This window comes from Protopterus annectens, chromosome 3.part0 (assembly GCF_019279795.1).
Source record: "Protopterus annectens isolate FY-2018-M chromosome 3.part0, PAN1.0, whole genome shotgun sequence".
Classification (NCBI taxonomy): domain Eukaryota; kingdom Metazoa; phylum Chordata; order Ceratodontiformes; family Protopteridae; genus Protopterus; species Protopterus annectens.
This window is the reverse complement of record NC_056731.1, coordinates 507,041,193-507,057,466: the sequence shown is the minus strand read 5'-3', so window position 1 is coordinate 507,057,466 and position 16,274 is coordinate 507,041,193. Positions and strand designations below refer to the sequence as shown.

General features: G+C 36.6%; 1 protein-coding gene across 1 annotated transcript in view; it reads left to right on the top strand.

The window, feature by feature from the left end:
• Window positions 1–16,274, top strand: part of SNX25 (sorting nexin 25) — a 1,427,683-nt gene that overhangs the window by 1,262,584 nt on the left and 148,825 nt on the right. The window contains exon 16 of the mRNA XM_044064925.1: window positions 11,655–11,721. Within this exon, the coding sequence (XP_043920860.1) occupies window positions 11,655–11,721 (67 nt within the window). The remainder of the gene's footprint in view (window positions 1–11,654; window positions 11,722–16,274) is intronic.

Here is a 16,274-nt window from a genome sequence, read left to right as displayed (position 1 = left end):
AGGAAACTGCCAGTAATTTTCAGTGATAAAACTGAGCAGGAATTAAAATGAATGGAGAAGTTGGGTAGTGTTAAGAAGTAATTAGAGGCAATAAAGTAGCTGGTTAGCATGTTTACTGTTTTAACACAAGATAAAATTCTCATTTATATTAATCCACAAGATCTAACGTGATTAAGCAGCAGCAGTACACTTTGCTTACAGCTAATGTAGTGGTCTCAGCCATTTTTTATTTATACTTAAGTGAGTCAGAGCACAGATACACATGGATCTTTTTCAGACCAAGCCACAGGAACACTGACTGGTTGAATGACTTTCTTAGTGTCATACATTAGGCAGTTGGAGGATGAGGGAATCAAATCCTGGGCCACAAGATGCAGCTTATTTAACAGCTCATACCCTTAATCCTCTCTGCTAACTGCAAAAGCTTGCAAAATGCCAAGTTCTTTGCAGTACTAGATGTAGTCAGGAGATTCTGGCAGATAAAGCTAGATAAAGAAAGCTGCAAATTAACTGCATTCAATATACCATTAGGAAGGGGCAGATATTTCATACTTTTGTTTAGTATTTTGTTGCCAACAGAATACTCTGAAAAGCTGTTGCACAGTTGATTGAAGGCGGGGAAATTAAACATAACTGATAGGTTAAGTATGGTTCAGGTGTGAGAAGAATATAATAATGAAGACAAGCTTGTGTAAAACCGCAAAACTGCACTGCAACACCCACGAATCCTTGACACAGCACACTAGTCCCAAAGCAAAGTACACAAGATAGCAAAAGATGTACTTTAATAACTTTAAGTGTACAACAATATAATCCACTTTTCGTTAACACAAATAGTTCAACTTCTTCAGAAAAAATACAAATACTGATGGTAAAACAGGTTACTTAAATATACAATTAATTCAGTCACATGGTAAAATGAATTAAAGTTTAAAGCCATACGACATAAAATGCCAGAAATATATATCCATCAAATATAACTTAATGTAGAAATGAATTTTTTAAAAAACTATCATTCAACACAGTTAGTCACAAACCACTCTCCAAGAGACATATATAAATAAAAAATCATACAGTATATACCTATTACTTTAAATTACTATAAATCTATTCATAAGGGTAATAGATGTATTAGTATACATGAATATTAATGGGTAATTAAAAATATATATATATACTAAAAATTATAATAAGTTAATAACAAAATAAACCCAAATAAAGGATACAGTATGTTATATATTATATACATAATAATTAAAATAAATATACATGAGACCTATGTATATAAAAAATATATAAAATATTTAAAATGTATATATATATGCCTACACATACATATGTGCATATATCGTATGTGTGTGTATAAATTCTAATAACAAAGATGAATAAATACATCCATCCATAAATACAATATTGGAAGGACAAATACACTCACATTTACTTCCTAACCATCATATAATTACAAATACACTAGTAGTTAAATAAAAACCAATATTAAAAAACAACAATCACTAATACATAATATTATATGAAATATAATAATATATGAAATATAATAATAATAATAATTTATTCTAATAATAGGTAATAGTTTATTGTTATAATATTAATAATAATTATTAATAATCATGTGTCAGCTAGTTGTACCTATCTAGTCAAATTTTTTAATCTCAAGATGCACATAATATTACACATTTCATTAATTCCTGGGTATTGGCATGCATTCAACCTTAATTGCCAGAGGAGTTCATTCCTTTCTAATTTTAATGACTCTGGGCCACCCCTTCCATCACTTCTCAATTGGTCTATAACCCTGAAACTAAACTGATGTCCCTCATTTTCGTTAATATGTTTGGCCAATGCATTTTCTAATTTATTTTTGCTAATACAATATATGTGTTCATAAATTCTCTCCCCCAGCTTCCTATCGGTTTTACCTATATAGAAAGCTGGGCATAAAGTACATTTGGCCAGATAGACAACCTGTTTACTGCTACAATTATATCTCCCATTGGAAAAATACTTCCTATCCCCAATAATAAAACTATTACCAGTGTCAATATATCGACAAATCCGGCACATATTACATTTATACATGCCCTCCTTATATGTACGTGGTTTGCTCTTGGATTCAAGGATGGTTCGCAAATTAGATCCACGTCTATAAACCACTTTTGGTATAGGTGGAAAACTACTCCTAAATTTACTATCTCTCAACAAAATGTCCCAATTTTTTACAATAATGTTTACTATCTTATATGAATCCACATTAAAGGTGCAAACAAAGCTATAAGGGTTAAACAATTCATTCTCTGTCCTAGACAATTTCCTACTCAATCCACTATTATTCAAAATAGGGGTGTATACTCCAGTAGTTCTCTTGTGTTTTACCTCATTAAATATCTCCAAAATCAAATGCCTTGGGTATCCTCTCTGCATAAAATAAGAATACAGAAGTTCACATTCATCTTCGAATTCCGTGTCCCTAGTAACCATCCTTGCAGCTCTAACCACTTGACCCTTCACTACTGATTTCTTCTGAAAGGTTGGGTGGCAGCTAGAATAATGAAGGAACATATTTGAATAAGTCTCTTTCCGATAAATCTTTGAAACATACACTTCCTCTTGATAATCTTTCCTTAAGTCAATATCTAAATAAGAAATTCTGTTCACATCAAAATTTGATGTGAAACTCAAAAAGGTAGTTCTAGAATTAAATAACCAACATATTTTCCAGCTCAACTGTATTACCCTGGAAGAGGATAAATATGTCATCTAAAAATCTAGTATAAAATTGAATTAAATCTTTATACACTAGATTATTCAACACAAACTCCCTCTCCCAATAGGCCATTACCAGGTTAGCAAAGCTGGCACCACATGGAGAACCCATTGCCACTCTTACTTTTTGATGGTATATATCATTATTAACAAGTACATAGTTATAGGATAGCACTGTATCTATTAGTTCTAACACTAAATCAATCTCATTCTGAGGGGCTCCGAGAATTTTCAACATGTGTCCTGACCACTCAATCCCTTCATGATGTGGTATAGATGAATATAAGTCCTTCACATCTACTGTGACTAACAAATCCTCTGCTCTGAACTCAAGGTTATTAATATGTTCAAGAAATGACCAAGAGTCCTTTGAAATTTGGCTTTCATTTTTAATATATTTCTTTAAAATATTATCAGCCACTTTAGCGCATGTATATGTAATACTATCCCGGCCATCAACTATCTGTCTCATAGGTGGGTCCATTATACATTTATGTAATTTCGGGATACCAAAAAAAATTGGTATCCTAGGTGCAGGTTGGGACATATAAATATATAAAGTTTTATCTATTCTTGCCTCTATGTACAATTCCTGTATGAGTGCTCTCACTTTACTATATGCACCATTCAATTCATTTCTAGATGCTTCCACATATGTATCACTATTCAGGATGGTAAGCATTCTAGTATTATAATCATCTATATTCATAATGGCCAAACCGCCTCCCTTATCCGGTTTCATAATACGAACTGGGGCATGGCTTAGATATTTCAAATTATCTCTGTCCTCTCTACTTATATTATATTGGTTATTCCTTAACTCTCCTGGTACATGTGATGTTTTCGCAAGATCACGTAGATCTAACTCACTGACCTGTTCAAAAAGTGCTAATAATGGATGTAGGGGTGGATTATACACACTAGAAACATAGTAATCTGTGTTCTTATTCATATTTACTCCCATTAATGCTAAAAGATTCAATTTCCTAGTAAAAAGTTTCAGGGTTATAGACCAATTGAGAAGTGATGGAAGGGGTGGCCCAGAGTCATTAAAATTAGAAAGGAATGAACTCCTCTGGCAATTAAGGTTGAATGCATGCCAATACCCAGGAATTAATGAAATGTGTAATATTATGTGTATCTTGAGATTAAAAAATTTGACTAGATAGGTACAACTAGCTGACACATGATTATTAATAATAATTATTAATAATATTATAACAATAAACTATTACCTATTATTAGAATAAATTATTATTATTATTATATTTCATATATTATTATATTTCATATAATATTATGTATTAGTGATTGTTGTTTTTTAATATTGGTTTTTATTTAACTACTAGTGTATTTGTAATTATATGATGGTTAGGAAGTATATGTGAGTGTATTTGTCCTTCCAATATTGTATTTATGGATGGATGTATTTATTCATCTCTGTTATTAGAATTTATACACACACATACGATACATGCACATATGTATGTGTAGGCATATATATATACATTTTAAATATTTTATATATTTTTTATATACATAGGTCTTATGTATATTTATTTTATTTATTATGTATATAATATGTAACATATTGTATTTTTTATTTGGGTTAATTTTGTTATTTAACTTATTAGAATAATTTTTAGTATATATATATATATATTTTTAATTACCCATTAATATTTATGTATACTAATACACCTATTACCTTTATGAATAGATTTATAGTAATTTGAAATAATAGGTATATATTGTATGTTTTTTATTTATATATGTCTCTTGGAGAGTGGTTTGTGACTAATTGTGTTGAATGACAGTTTTTAAATTCATTTACATTAAGTCATACTTGAGGGATATATATTTCTGGCATTTTATGTTGTATGGCTTTAAACTTTAATTCACTTTAATTCATTTTACCATGTGACTGAATCAATTGTATATTTAAGTAACCTGTTTTACCATCAGTATGTGTATTTTTTCTGAAGAAGTTGAACTATTTGTGTTAACGAAAAGTGGATTATATTGTTGTACACTTAAAGTTATTAAAGTACATCTTTCGCTATCTTGTGTACTTTGCTTTGGGACTAGTGTGCTGTGTCAAGGATTCGTGGGTGTTGCAGTGAAGAATATAATAATGATCCAGCTGGTAAACATTTTTAGGCAGCATCATTTCGAGTTAACAAGTATGGTGCTCTGTAAACACAAACAACTTCTCTTAGTGTTTTGATTCCTCCTCATTATTCTACTGTAATTTTCACTCGTACACCACTTTCCATGGCCCAGCCTCATACATCCTCTGCACTTGCCCAAAAACTAAGGAACTGTGAATTGATTAATATTACTTTAGATATACTGTAATTTCAACTGCTTATGATGAATTGTGATGTGACTCAGTATATTGTCCTGTAACCTGTCATTTACAGATGTCTTGTATATATTATAGTACAACTCTATCCACCATTAAGCCCATTTCAAGTGTCATTTGTGGATTCATTACTTCCTTCCCAAGAAATGCAAAGCCACTGAAAAAGCCAACTGACTGACAGTGAAACAAGGTGCTGACTTTCTACCTGCTTCACAACTGTTTAAATTTATAGAGTGACCCCTTCCCTCCACTAGCTTCCAGAATATTCAGAGATGCACCAATGTACAACCTTAGTCTGAACTACTCATGTCCTCTCCTCTAACCCCTAAACTGGGCTTCGCTGCACAGACCATGCTTTCTCAGTCCTTTTACCAAACTGTGGGAATCTGTCCCTTCTTTACGTAAAGATCATTCTTCTTACCTCATTTTCTATTCATAAATAAAAGTACATTTCAAGAGTCTGTGAAAATACATCTGCTGTCACTCTGGTTATATAACTTAATCTCTTCATTCCCTTCTTTTGTGTCCATATTTTGGTCTGACTCTGTTTTTGACAGTGATTCTTTCAGCATGCCAACTGATGCCATTCAATATACAAGGCATGTATACATTGTGTTTTTCAGTCTCTCTCTATATAATGTCATTTATATATTGCCTTTATACTCTCAAGCCAGCTGTATTCACTTTGTGTATAACATATATATATATATATTATATTTTGTCATTCACTCTCTATATAATTTCGTGTATCTATTGTGTTCTCCCCAAATTAAGACTGAAATGAGTCCATGGGATTAGTGCTTTAAAGAAATTCAGCATAAAATAAATAGACACAGCTTCAACTCTACCTGGTTCAGAGGTTCATAACTTCACAGACATTTGGGATTTTAGTTTGAGCAAAAATCACCTGATTAAATAAAAAAAAACAAGTTAATCCTTCTCCTCATTATTGTTAAAGTTGTTAATTAGTTGTCATCATGTAGATGCATATTTTTTAACATGTTCTGTTTTACCCACTACTGACCTTAGACTCTGAGAGGCTTCTGGCCTTTAATTTGCTGTTTTGTAAGGGAAGCTGTTGTGTACCTTCCTTTTGTAGGAGTGTGTGTGTGTGTGTGTGTGTGTGTGTGATTTTTTTGCACCATTATTGCTAATCCATTCTCTCTGAATGACGATAGTTGAACAGTTGGTGATTAGGGCTCTCATGCTGTTGGAGGGAAGGGATTGATTTTTTTCATGTCCTGCTGTACAGCCAGTCTTTGCAGAATAGCAGCAGCCCAGACACTGGTCAGGGACACATTCCCACATGTCCCTCCTCCAATTGTTTTTCTTGCCATGCTTCTTGCTCTGTCTATATTAAGGAGTGCTGCCTGTCAGCCCAGCGTGCCTGTCAGTGAACAAAAGCTGGTGATCTCCCACTCTTTTCTACCCTCCTATGTCTGGGTCCCCTGGCGTTGTACGCAGGTTGCTGGTATTGCAGTTTGCCTCCATATAGCTTGTTGGCCCTTTCACTTGAGAAAAGCTAAAGGACAGGTGTACCTGCAGCTCATTTCTATTGCTTCTGCCTGTGGAGAAGACTTTGTGTTTCATTCTGCTCACTATCTAGTAAATGGGGGCTGTTTTGGGTGACACAGAATAGAGTACCTAGTACCTGCTGATCTTATTGCTGCTTTGAGCCAGCATCCATGTTGGTGCTCTTCAAGCTTTTCGTTTTAAGAAGAATTATATATTGGTTGTAGAACCAAGTTAGTTATATATATGTATATATATAGATAGATATAAATGTTTTGTTTTGCTTGTATGTAGCCATAGAATATACTGAGAAATTGGATGTCACAGGCATAACAACTGAATTCAGAAAATGCTGATTCAGAAACATGTCAAACATATAACATATTATAGCTTGTAGTACAACCAAACAGACAAGGCTATGTAGTCTTTCAGGAAAGAGAAAGTTCCTTAAGATACCATGATATTGCCAACTTGTTTATTTTGGCCTCATGGATACAACCAACATTTTAGATGAAAGATGTTATTGTGTATGCCTGATTACTTGCCTTCAGGCATTCAATATTAAAGGCATTTAAGGGCCTTACTGACAAAGCTGCAGTGAATAAACCTGTGATGCTGTTAAGTCATTTCTACATGCATGATCTGTAATCTTTGCAGACCCCATACAATGCATTTGTCTACTGTGCCTATTCTTTGGAAGAGGTACAGTAGTCTCATCTGTATATTCCTGGAATTCAACAGTTCCAATGACCTGGACCAGCTCATTCTTACCCCCACTAGAGGAAGCAACATCCTTGACCTGGTTATTACTAACTTGGGCAGCCATTGCCCTACACCAATAGTTAATTTCTGTCTGGTTAGATCCAACCACAAACTAATCACCATGGAAATCCACATCTCACCCACACCCCCCACAAAGGTATCCACTATGGAAAACTTCTCCAAAGCCGATTTTGGACTCCTAAAAACAGTGGTGGCTAACTTCACAGCACCCATGCTAATGGAAAATAGATGCATGACTGCCAAATCATACACCAATGCACTGTACGAACATGTACATAAATGCATGGAGCTAGCCATACCCAACAGAACCAAGATGCTCTCCAAAAAAATGAAGCCAATTTGGTGGTCCTCTGCCATTAATAAACTCTACAACAGAAGGAAGAAACTGTTGCAGTAAAAGGTGAAGTCCCAAGGCTGGAAAAATTCCCTTATTAACCTCAGCAAAAGTTGAGATCCCTTATCAAAACCTTCAAAGCTAGCTATGAAGACAGAATTGCATCAGACACTAAAAACAACCACAAACCTTCTATAGTTATATCAAGAATATCTACGGCAATACCCAGATTTGCTCTGAGTTACTGCACAATGATACCTGCTATACTGAGCCAACAGATATTGCCAACGTACTGGCTGACAGATTCAGTGCCAACTTTACCCCACTAAAGGACCATTCTCAATACCGGAAGAATGCCAGGCACCCAGCATTAGTGCAGCACAGGTTAAAGCTGCATTGTCCAAGGCCAAGAATACAGCTTCCATGGGACCTGACAATATCACTGGCTGTGTTCTACATGAATTACAAAGTGAACTGACACCACATCTGTGTGCCCTTTTCACTCTCAGCCTCACCTCAAGCTTTGTCCCTTCCGAATGGCACACTGCTGCAGTCATTCCTCTCCATAAAGGAAGAGTGACTACAGACCCTGGAAATTATCTACCCATTAGCCTGACTAGTCTGATATGTAAGGCTATGGAGCACATCATCATGGACCTAATTAACAAAGATACAGGGAATCTTCAAAGTCTAGATTCCACGCAATTTGGTTTTGTGAAAGGTATATCATGCCTGATCAACCTGGTTGACTTCTTTGAGTCAGTCACCAGAAATGTGGTTGAGGCTAAGGCAGTTCATTCACCCTACCTCGATCTGGCCAAGGCCTTTGATACCATTCCTCACTCAGGAATTATTGATAAACTCACCAAACTAGGCATCAACCCCTATATCATTAGGTGGTTTGCAAATTGGCTGACAGATAGAACCCACAGTGTGAAAGTAGCAAACTCCAAGTCAGACTGCTGACCAGTCACAAGTGGAGTCCCACAAGGATTGGTCCTGGGTCCTCTCCTGTTTGGCATCTACTTCTCAGAAGTCCTGACCAACACGGTGGGACTCTGGCTGACCAAGTTCGCAGATGACTTCAAGCTGGGAGTCATTATTAACTCCCAAAGTGATACAGACATCCTACAGAAAGGCTTCACTGTGACTGGTATCGAAACCATGGCCTTAAGCTTAATGCCAAAAAATGCATCTTCATCCCCTTGAGGAAAAACTCTGTTCCCACTAATTACCACATCGATGGGAGCCTACTAAACATTGAAGGAGTTGTAAGAGATCTGTGGACACAGGTTGACAGCAACCTCTCTTTCGACCTCCGCATTGCCACTGTGGTCAGAAAGTCCTTCTATGTGGCACATCTCATTACCAAGGGTTTTGCATCCAGGAAGAAAGGTGTCATAATTTCTCTCTACTCTTCCCTCATTAGACACTTGCAACAACTGGAGAGGCCACAAAAGTACCTCACGAAGAGGATCCTAGGCCTTAAACACATGTCCTACACAGACAGACTCAAAAACCTTCAGCTATTCTCTGTCTCATATTGTCTACTAAGAGGTGATCTCTGCTTGATTTACAAAATCATGTCTGACCCAGCTCTGTTAGAAATGCTACATCTAAAGAAATCCCGATCTCTCTGCACCACACACTCCAGAGACCTCAACCTCATTACCATAACCAACAGAACATGTTGGAGGGACAGGTTCATAACCCGGAGGCTGCCCAGGCTGTGGAATAGACTTCCCATACATGTCAAGCAGAGCACCTCACTGGCCCTCTTCAAGAGAAATCTTGATGAGTGGATGGGAAATAGAAAGTTCACCCTGGAGATCACTCCAGTGGCTCTACTTGATAGAGGCACTGGGAACTGATGTCGGGCGGCACAATGCCAGGTCACTTCTTTGGCCTAGGCTTGTAAAGGCTCCAGGGCCATTAGCGTAGTACACACCTATGAACCTATGTAGTATGTATTTTATAGTCTAAAGTAAAGCTGATGTTTGTTTAGATTATACCAGTAGGTTGGATCTGTCTTAGGAAGATTACCACCACAGTCAACTGGTTAGCAATGATTGGTCATGCAACCCTTTGTGAACACTGTAGCTACTATAACATAATAGTTACAGACTTAGTGTAGTTTGTCATTACTGGAATTTTCTTCTCTAAATAGGAATCCAGCATTTCATTCTATATGCATGTATAAATTATTGTGTGTACAGCGTGAACTAGATATCCAAGTTAATTTTAGATCTATAAACACTTACATTGCATATACATGTATTACAGACCTCATCTACTCTACCAACAACTCACCTTTATCCACAAGATCTTACACCATCCCACAAATACACCTATACTTGGTAACCTCCTCAATTCTTACCAAAACCTTCCAACCCTACTTTCTGCAAATAGGTTACAAGTAGCCACCTTAAAATCTAAAAACAAATCAGGGGACTGTCTGTTTTCTAACTCTGTTGATAAAACTTGGAACACACTCCCAACTGAACTAACTTCTACTACATCCACCCATCTTTTTGGGAACCAGTTAAGAATTTTCTTAAAATCCCATGGCTTTGCCCATGCACCAAGCCCGACTGATACTATCTTCCCTTGCCTTTAGCCTTTTTTTTACATCAGTTCTTTTACCTTTGCTACTGCTCTCTCTGTAAAAATATAAATAATTTGCTCTCTTCATACCCATCACTGTGCTGTGTCAACTTCCTCGACACAATATGTTAACTGTCTATGCTAACTGTTGCTCCAAATGACTGAAACAAAAATCTTCATAGTGTTACCCTGTCTGCTTGCTGCTGCTGAAATAACAAGTGTACATGAATGTATAGTTATCTATCTTCATAGTGTTACCCTATTTGCTTACTGCGGATGAAATGACAAGTGCACATGAATGTATAGTTATCTAATTGTTTTTGAATGTATAGTTATCTATTTGCATTTTGGGTGGCCATGGTGGTGCAGTGGTTAGCATTGTCACCTCACAGCAAGAGGTTCTCCGGTTCGATCCTCGTCTGGGTTGCCTTCTGTGTGGAGTCTGCATGTCCTCCCTGAGGTCGCGTGGGTTTCCTCCGGGTGCTCCGGTTTCCTCCCACATCCCAAAGACATGCTGTAGGTGGACTGGACACTCCAAATTGGCCCTAGGTGTGAGTGTGTGCGTGTGTGTGCCTTCCGTGGAAGGTTGGGCGCCGGGCTGGCAACTCGACACTGTAAAACTTCACTGCCAATCATGAGCGGACAGGTGATCCGCTGTGGCAACACCTAACCAGGAAAAGCTGAAAGAAGAAGTTATCTATTTGCATTTTGTATAAACTGTTCTTTTCTCGGAGCTTTTCTCCTCGGGTCTCTACTGAAAATGGACATATATCCAGTTAGACTAGCCCGGTCAACAAATGTAAAATAAATAAATAAATAAATTGTTTCCACATGCAGGTATAGAATACTTTACTGCTTCATTTATGACCACCGTGCAAATGGTTATATAAAATTATAGGAAAATGTCTGGGGATTCTTTTAACTGCCATTATATAGGCATGTCTATTTCCCGGCCATAGTATGACCCTGCAATGTCAGAGAAGCATGCCTACATCTTCCCGTAGCAGTTGGAATGGCATAAGGTATTATTTAAGTAATTAAGGACTTGGATATGTTTGTACAGTGTACACCACATTGGATTTAATAGTAGCCGGAGTAAAAAAGAAAAAAAGAAAAAGTGACCGCATAAATGATAGTAGACATAAAAGGCAAGCTTTTATTTATGTGAAGCTATTTTGCCATGAAATAAAACGTTTAATAAATAATATTATTTGTACACAAATGAACACAAGACTTAAGCTCACAATTTTAATGGATTTCACAATTTCCTTTCAGTGTTCAAGTGGGTCAGAAGGACATTAATTGCACTTGTACAAGTCACTTTTGGAAGAACTATAAACAAGTAAGTAGCACATGACTGTGGTTAAAACGTTTTCCTTTTAAGTACACATCATGATGTATATCTTACTGATTACTGCACATCTTATTCTACTCTCTCTCATTGAATATTTAAGACTTTTAGCCATGTGTGTAACGTGTACAGTGCAAATAAGAGCTGTATCTACTCTAAAAGCTCTACTTAGTTGTTGTTAATAGTTAACATATCTTATTTCTTTTCATTTTTGGTTTAATAGCTACGTTTGTGCCTCATGAATGGAAAACAGTTATCCCTCCGCACAAAGGTGGGACATCTACAGACTCTGAAAACTATAAGCCCATAAGTCTCACTAGTCTTGTATACAAAGCCAGTTGTAAGAATTATCATGTAACTGATCAGTAATGATATAGTAAACCTCCAGACACTGGACCTAACCCAGTTAAGTTTCTTCAAGGGCAGGTCATGCCTACTCAACCTGGTGGACTTCTTTGAGAAGATCACCAAAGCAATGGATGAGGGCAAAGTGGTTCACACTGCCTACCTTGATCTGGCTAAGGTATTTGACACAATACCGCACTTAAGCATTGTTGACAAACTCAAGAGGTTAGGTACAAACCTGTATGTCATCCGGGTGGATTGCCAGCTGGCTCACAAACAGGACTCAGGAAGTTAAAATTGGGGAGTCCACCTCTACAAAAAGGTGTAAGTGGAGTCCCTCAAGGATCAGTCTTTGGACCACTCCTTTTTGGCATTTACTTCTCTGAAGCCAAGGCCAATGTCAGTGGTCTCTGGCTGACTAACTCTGCAGATGATTGCAAATTAGGAGCTGTCATTAAATCCCACATAGATACAGATGTTCACAAGGAAGGGCTGACACAAACAACTGGTGTCAGAGCCAAGAAATTCATAATAGTATATTTTGGGAAGTCAACCACCCCTGGTAACTATCATATTGAAAACACACCCCTTAGAGTCGACCCAGTAGACAGGGACTTGGGGACACACACAGTATATATATATAGACACACACACACCCCAAATCAAATGGTAAAAGTGTCACACAGACAACCATTCATCCATTCATTAAAAACTGCAGGAAAAATGCAGCCAAGCTAGAGTTTTCACTGTATGATTCCTTAAATGTCCTGTAATGGAGGCCCCTGGGATAAATGCTAATAACTCCTTAAGGACATCAAGTATTTAACCTACATAGCTTCTGAATGTCCATGACTTTTTTACTTTTAAAGTTAAATTCAGGCCAATAAAGCCAGATCCAGCTGTCTGTGTTCCTTAAGGGGTCATTTGGCTGGGTTTTTCTTGTAGGTTTTAATGAATGGTTTGTCTGTGTGATCTTTTTACCCTTTGCTTTAGATGTTAGTTGGGATATTTTGCATACACCTTAATGATTATGGGCATTAGCTGACTTTAAGTTTTGCTGTCTTTCTGACATACAGCTAAACTGTCCACTTATGCTGTGCTGATGAGGTCAACAAAAAGGCAGAGACATGCATGTCCACAGATAGTGAGGTTTGGCTTTATTGGCAGTGAAAAGTCTATCTTAGCTGGGTGTTTCTTGCAGCTTTTGCTGTATCTGTGTGTGTGTGTGTGTGTGTGTATAAAAATATATCTCTTTATATTTTATATGTATGTGTATATATATATATATATATATATATATATATATATATATATATATGTGTGTGTGTGTGTATATATATATATATATATATATATATATATATATACACACACACATACACACACACACGTGTGTGTGTATATATCGCTCTATGTTATATTTTTATATATATATATGTGTGTGTGTGTGTGTGTGTGTGTGTGTGTGTGTGTGTGTGTATATATATATATATATATATATATATATATATATATGTGTATATATATATATATATATATATATATATATATATATATGTATGTATATATATATATATATATATATATATATATCTATGTGTGTGTGTAGATAGATAGATATACATATTGTACACTTGTATATATATGTGTGTGTGTGTGTGTGTGTGTGTGTGTGTATATAGTGCTAATAATCAAACTCTTGCCACTATTTTGTTGATGTGCTTTGGTTGACAGGTGTGCAAGACCAACAGTCCCTAGAGATTGTGGAATATTCCCTTTTCCCCAGGGATTGTGCAGCCTTGTAGTTGGTATATATAATTTGTAGGGCATGTGGGAGGATGCAACCCCCACATACATTGGTTTTGGATGTGGTTAGATTTTTTTTAATTGAAGGGGGATCTAGTTTGGGGATCTGCACTGAGTGTCAGATGAGCTAGTTATAATTCTGATGCATCTGTCTAGTCCAACAGTGCATTGCTGTTAATAGGACCGATTTGCTCACTGACTGTGTCAGGGCATCCTACTTAATCAATTCACTGAGCTTTACGACACTTAAGGATTGATATTACCATTTCTAGCCAATAGAAGATCTGCCCATAGTTCAACTTATGCTTCATGTATAATCATGCATCCATCAAGCTAAACAGCCATAAGTATAACCTTAATCATCTGTGAGAGATATTTTCTAAAGCTAGCTCCTGCCTCTTGCAACAGTCTTCACATGTGTGTATACAGGGTGCTGCCTCACTTAGGGAAAGTGCAATACCCATGCACATATTTCCTGTAGTACTGTTCAAAGAGAAGTTCATGCTTTTCCTCACTGTCCAGCATATCAGGGGACATGTGGCTATGCATGTAATCGGCACTGTATGGATATGTGTATAGTAGCATTTTTATTGGCCCCAGATCTGCCATCAAGTCGAACTGCTATGATCCAGTGCTTTATATGTGATGTTTTATGGTTCTGCATATGTCGTGTGTGTGGCTGCCCTGTCTGATGTACAAACATGTGTGGTCCTCAGATGGTATAGGAAGGCACATTGTAGGGCATCACTTTAATGTGTACTTTGTATAGGGCACACACACGTAGCACCCTTGACAAATACACTAGCTAGTCATCTGAACTGTTCTGTGTTATGTTTAGGTACATCTGGTGATTACCCGATGTCACAGCCCTGTCATGCAGTGTCTCCTACTTAACATGATTTGTGCCCTGATCTGCCTTTTCTTTGTCATCCTAGCTGCTGTCATCATATCTATTGGTAATGGAGATCAAATACGTTAGGTGCTGCCAGTCATGCGTTAATAATTGTATGTATTATGCAGTATGGCAAATATGAAGAACTTTATGCTGAACGTCTTTGGACTGCATTGCATTTCCTCACTAGAGGTACCTAAGCACTAGAACAATCTCAGTATACTTTCATACTCTATAGGACTCCCTCTATTTGGCAGTGTACTCTGCTCTACCTCTGCTTTCTGCATGTTTGATGATGGTAGACTGGATCATCATTTTCTTCCCATAGTGGGTGACTTCACTGAGAACCAACTGTATTTCCTAAAATAGTTCTTGGTATTCTTTTCAACCAAGTGGCACACTCTTTAAGTGGTTTCATTATTTTAGTGATGGTCTTCCACTTTTTACCTTTGGTGTTCACCAGCAGAGCTGGGATTACATAGGTAGGGTGAGAAACTTTCACAAGTTTGATATACTTTTGACATTTTCTTTCCTGAGTGTGTATTTTCGTTGTATTCCTACTGCTGTAGTCATTTGGTTATCAGTATGTACAGTGACACACCTACATACACTGCATTTTTTGAGTCAGAATTAGAGCATCTGTTAGGTATGTTTTTGTTCAAGGTATTGTTTATTGTTTTTCTAATAGGTTGATTGGAAACTTTGATGTAGCCCTTTGAGTGCATAAAACTGCATTTTTGTAATCAAAACACAGTTTGAGTGGGAAATGCTGAACTATAAAACTTGCCATTTTTTTATCTGTCCTTGTAGCAACTTTAAAGCTTATGTCATGGGACAGCCCCAGTGGAAAATATATTTCATTTGAGTATTAAAGCAGTTTTCTTGCTAAGGAGAAAAACTTTAATGTTAAAGTGACTTTGAAAGCTAGTTGTGGTGATGTCTGCTCTACGGTACCATCCTCAATATGATCTCTTGCTTCATAAGCCCTCTCACACAACAGTTCAGAAACTCAGAAGACTTGGAGAAATTAAACCAATAATTGTAGAAGGAAGTAGCCTACAAAACATACAAAAACTGAACAGGCCAAAAAAAGAGCGATAAAGATGACAGAGAGGATTATTGAGATTAATAAATTATGTATTGTTACTATTGTTCAAGAAACCCAAAATTTCCAAATAGAAGATACTCAAAATGATTGAGAGAAAATTAGAGGGAAGAAAGATGCTTACTCAAGAAAAACTTTCAAAAGCTTCCAAAAGCTTCAAATACAGATTTGTGGTCATTAATACATAGATTGCTTGGGGTTGGGAGGGTTGCTTAATGGCTAAGGTGTTTGCCTTACAAACACAAGGTGCAGAGTTTGAGTCTCACAAGGGATAAATGGCTAGGCTTAAAATGGCTCGCAAGAGCAGTTAGCTTAGTTCTAAACTATGAACTATGAACAACAAGATCTATGAAAAACATTATATAGACCAAAAAACTTTGGGCTGTTTGAAAAAAG